This window comes from Nicotiana attenuata, unplaced genomic scaffold (assembly GCF_001879085.1).
Source record: "Nicotiana attenuata strain UT unplaced genomic scaffold, NIATTr2, whole genome shotgun sequence".
NCBI lineage: Eukaryota > Viridiplantae > Streptophyta > Magnoliopsida > Solanales > Solanaceae > Nicotiana > Nicotiana attenuata.
The window spans coordinates 152,262-157,148 of NW_017671662.1; the positions used below are offsets into that span (position 1 = coordinate 152,262).

Below are 4,887 nucleotides of genomic sequence, written 5' to 3' on the forward strand. Positions count from 1 at the left end.
GATCTTTGTATTTAGTTTACTCTTAGTGGTTCGTGAGTAATGTGACACCAAATCTTGGGTAGAGGTTGTTTTTGACAATTCCGCGTTTTAAATTCATCATTTTAAGACAGACTTCCGCTATTGTTCTTATTAGACTTTATGTTCTATTTTGATGTTATAAACTGTTAAAGATAATTGCTAGTGATGGAAAGGTAATTAAGTTGGCTTGCCTAGCTACCACGAGTAGACGCCATCACGACTCTGATGGTGGGAAATCCGGGTCGTGATAGTATGTTTATTATTTGCTCATTTTGTGCTATACTGCTCTAGAGCACATCGTTCTTTTGCAACTCAAAAAGCCAGTCCTCCGTGTTATAACTTTGAACCAGAGAACTGGTGATCTGGTGTCATCAAGATCCAGCTATCGTCACCATCCATCTCGGTTCTAGTATAACGACCCCCCGGGTGCAAGCAGGCATGCCAATTCATAAGTAAGAAAATACATGTAAAAGACTTTCATCACAAGTTGTTTCCTCAGGCAGGTTCACGTTCATTTTCACATTCGGACTTGAAATTAAAAAGGATAGAAGTAATTATAAGATGCTAGGTGTTCGATTGAATAAAACAACTAACAAATTGCGAAAACATGTAAACACACTTGCAATTGTCAAGCAGTAAAATTCTGCTTATAGTGTTAGTTTGCATAATAAAGTTCCCAACTCCTTTACTAGTAATCTACCTCCTACCACAGATAAGCAATATTCCTGACAATGTCATGGTTTTTACCAGGGGAGAGTAGGCCCTGTTAATTTCTTGAAGCATACCGAATTACTGTTGTGCACATTGGACTCTCTGTGCACCTCCAGGCATATCATCATCCTCATCGTATGCCTCTTGGGCTGCTTGCTGCTTCCTTCGCATCTCCTCCTCGATGTTCACATCATGCAAAGTAGTCTCCTCACATTCATCCAATTCCATTTCAGACACTTCCAATTTGGGTTTTGGCGGCAGCACCGCTTCAAGGTTCTTGCACTGCTCTGGGGTTAATGACTCGGGGAAATCAACAGTGAAATGAATGTACAGTTTCCCTCTCATAAAAGGCCTTTGGTACATTGGCATTCCTTCATCGTTGATAGCCTTAAACTGATCTGCAACCAATAAAAATTGTGATCAGTATCCACAAGATATTTTCAGAACCACAGCCTATCCATCAGAAATCAAAAAGTGAACCACAACCAAATTTAGCCAAGGGCAGGAGACAGACAGAGCATAAACACACACATGCACACGTGTGCAGAGAATGAGAGAAAGGCTTAAATAAACATGACAACATGAATCTAAATAGTTGCATAAGAACCTGAGAAGAAAAGGTTCCTATATTTGCCATTACCACCCTCAGCAAATATTTGAGGGGATTAACTGATGAAGCAGCCTATTATGGGAAACTCCAAGTGCATTACACATGATTTTTTTGACAGTCATTAGGGGTTATCGGGCCTACCAGGCTTGACAACTTCGCCAGGTTGGGACTTGATCAGCAGCTGTCTGTTGTCTAGGTGAGTCAAGATGAACTGGAAACCACATAGGGCCTCAGTCAAGGTCAATGTGTGCTCAACAAAAAGATCATCTCCCTTTCGCTTGAACTTAGGATGTTCCTTCTGTTGCAAGATGAAAACTATGTCTCCAGTAATAGTTTCCGGCTGCAAAAGCACAAATCAAGGAAATCATGTCAAGATTCAGTTATTATAAGCAAATTATTTCAAAAATGTGACTGCATTTCTTACTGCTTCGTCTGCCTCGCCTGGGAATGTTATCTTCTGCCCATTCTGCATACCCTTCTCCACGTGAACTTCCAACACCTTCTTCTCCTGCACAACCTTCTCTCCCTTACACTGTGGGCACCTATCTTTGTCATTAATTGTCTCACCAGTACCCTTACACTCATTGCAAGGGTGCTGCATCTGCTGGATCATGGATGGACCAAGCTGTCTAATAGAAACTTTCATCCCAGACCCTTGACAGCCAGAACACTTCATTGAAGCACCTGACTTAGACCCTTTACTGGAAATGACAATATAGCACCATCATGAATGAAAGAAATCGTTACATAGTGAAAAATACTCACCCCTGACACACACTACAATGACTACATAAATAAATGAAAAATGAAGTTGAAATATAACTAATCAAGCTATACACTCACCCCTTGCACTTTGCGCACAATACATTGCGAGATAGTGAAAGCTTCTTTGACGTCCCATTGTAAACATCCTCCAACGAAACCTTGAGAGGGTGGACAACATCCTCTCCTCTTCTTTGTCTTCTACCTCTGCTGCTTCCACCACCTGAACATCAGAAAAATTTAAGACAAACTAATTGCACAAACGTGAAAACATAAAAAAGTAAATTCAACTTCAACATATGCAGCAAACATACCACCAAAGGGACTTCCCCCGCCAAAGAATGATTGGAATATGTCAAATGGGTCGTGTCCACCACCTCCACCACCCATTCCTTCCTTGAGAGCGTCCTCACCATACTGATCATATATCTCACGCTTCTCCGGGTCACTTAAAACCTCATAAGCTTGGGCAAGCTCTTTAAACTGAAAGAATCAAAGAACCCAAATAATTCATCAACTAACAATAAGAACCTAATAAGCTCAGGCAAGAGAACCAAAGGACGAAACTGATTCACCGAGATATCTCGGCTACATACAAAATATAGTCAAAACAAAACAGTAATTGCAGTTGACAATGTAACAAAACACACACATTGTGGCTAATTTAAAAGGCATGCAGCCCAATTAATCACAAATTAATTTTTTAATAATCGTAGTGATCGGGCCAGCTTGAGCCAACCTAGACTAATTTCCAGGGGTACCTGTTACCTCCAACCAGCGGAAGAAACCACCAAATATTTTTGCCTACCGCTGGGATTTGAACCTCAAACCTCATGGTTTCCATTCCACCGCATTGACCACTAGGTCACACCCTTAGACACGGCAATTAATCAAAAACTATTACACCTAAAAAAATATGTCATATTAAGCGCAATACGTCTATTATAGTTCAGATAAATCTGAGGGTATAATTACACAACCACTAAACATTATCAAGTTGATCTACGTCAACTAAGTACAAATAATATAACGAATAAAAATTGACAGATTACAGATCTAAATCAATTCATACACCAATCTGTACACAAAGGTAGAAGCAATTGCTGAAATAGGTAACCAATAAATAGAAACCCTAGAACAGAAACAGTAAAATTACCTTTTCAGGATCACCTCCCTTGTCGGGATGGTTTTTAATGGCGGCTTTACGATAAGCCTTTTTGAGATCATCCTGAGAAGCACTCTTCGGAACTCCTAAGATCTCATAATACTTTGTATTATCGCTCTTCTTCGGTGCCCTTCCAAACATCTTCTTCTTCGATCGCTTTTACTAAGTCAAAATTTGATCTACAAAACCAAAAACACGAATAGATCTACAAAATTAACGTCAAAATTCATTACAAATTACGAAATAAAATCAAACTATAAAATCAATTAATCAATTAATGTTATAATCATCGATCGATGAGTACGTACCGATGGAAAGTAGTGGCGAGAAAGGACGGAGGGGGCGTCTTGACTTTCAGGTGAGTCGGGGGAATGGAGAAAAAGAGTAAGAGGAGTAGCTTCGTGTGTGGGATCCGTGGTTTTATTGGAGCTAGGGAATTGAACGGCCTTGATTCCTTGGGAGTTAGAACATTCTAGAATCTCCTAATTTCAAAAATTAGACTTTGTTTTAAGGGAAAAAATCAAATTTGTCCATTTACTTTAGTAAATTGTCCACGTTTATCCTAATTGTACTATCATACATCTTTACCGTTAAACAAAAATACCCTTAACCCTAGCGGATGTCCACTCTGGCGAGGGACCCCCTCAATTAACAATGCCACGTAATTAATTCTAGGGAAAAGGGTCAAAAATAGCTTTCTACTATGTGAAAAGGATAATTTATATCCTCCATTATATTTTCGGTCCACAAGTACCCCGATGTTACATAATTAGTGCAAAAATATCCCTCCACCGTTAGAACCCTCCATTATGGTGAGTAATATTACATGTGGCCTGACATGTCAATGAGGTAGATGCCACTTGGCATGCCACGTCACTGGCCAGGCCCACCTTCTCCCTTCCATCTTATTCTTTTTTCACTACCACCTCCCCCTTCACTCAACCACTGCCGCTACACTTGGAGTCCCTAGCAATTGCAGTTGCAACACATAGGCTAGCGTTTGAGCGGGGTAAATTTCACAAATGGTCATATAACTATGATTTTTTTTCACCAAAGTCATATGACTTTGTTTTCTCACACAAAAATCATATAACTATGACTTTTTTTTTCATCAAAGTCACATAACTATGTTTTCTCACACAAAAATCATAAAACTTTTACTAACTCACACAAAAATTATAGTGAACGAAAAATATAATTTTTTAGTAGTATTTTCTTATTTTGTGGTTTTTTATTTTTTATTTCAGTCTAATAAATAACAATTCAATTAAAATAGGAATGACTCAACCCGGCCTGGCCACCCAATACTCATATATAGAAATTAAAATAATATTAAAAGTTAATAGTAAATCCGTCAAAAGATGATACTGCTGTCTTTTATTTTTCTTTTCAAAAGTTTTATTCAAATTGATAGCATTTTTATTTCAAGTGCTCTCTAATTATACCTTTCATTTCTTTATTTTTTTATTAGAATCTCATGCATTCCGAATTAAATTTTTTATGGGTGAAGAGTTCTTTTTAATATTATTTTAACTTACGTATATGGGTATTGGTCAGGCTGGGTTGGGTCATTCCTATTTTAAGAGAAAAATATAAAATTAAGAAAGAATTACAGCCTATG

At 38.2% G+C, this 4,887-nt stretch overlaps 1 protein-coding gene across 2 annotated transcripts; it reads right to left on the reverse strand.

Annotated features, from left to right (window-relative positions):
* Positions 1 to 553: 553 nt before the first annotated feature.
* Positions 554 to 3,685, reverse strand: LOC109209558 (dnaJ protein homolog). Of its 2 annotated transcripts, none has more exons than XM_019372854.1 (7): positions 3,575 to 3,685; positions 3,258 to 3,445; positions 2,416 to 2,584; positions 2,183 to 2,324; positions 1,764 to 2,040; positions 1,481 to 1,679; positions 554 to 1,127 (listed from the first exon to the last, which is right to left on the reverse strand). In XM_019372854.1, exons 2-7 carry the CDS (start codon positions 3,405 to 3,407, stop codon positions 808 to 810), a joined length of 1,257 nt encoding a protein of 418 aa, XP_019228399.1. In that variant the 5' UTR covers positions 3,408 to 3,445; positions 3,575 to 3,685; the 3' UTR covers positions 554 to 807. The 2 variants fall into 2 exon arrangements, with proteins under 2 accessions (XP_019228399.1, XP_019228400.1); XM_019372855.1 differs by having other exon boundaries at positions 3,258 to 3,471; positions 3,575 to 3,670.
* Between the last annotated feature and the right edge of the window lie 1,202 nt (positions 3,686 to 4,887).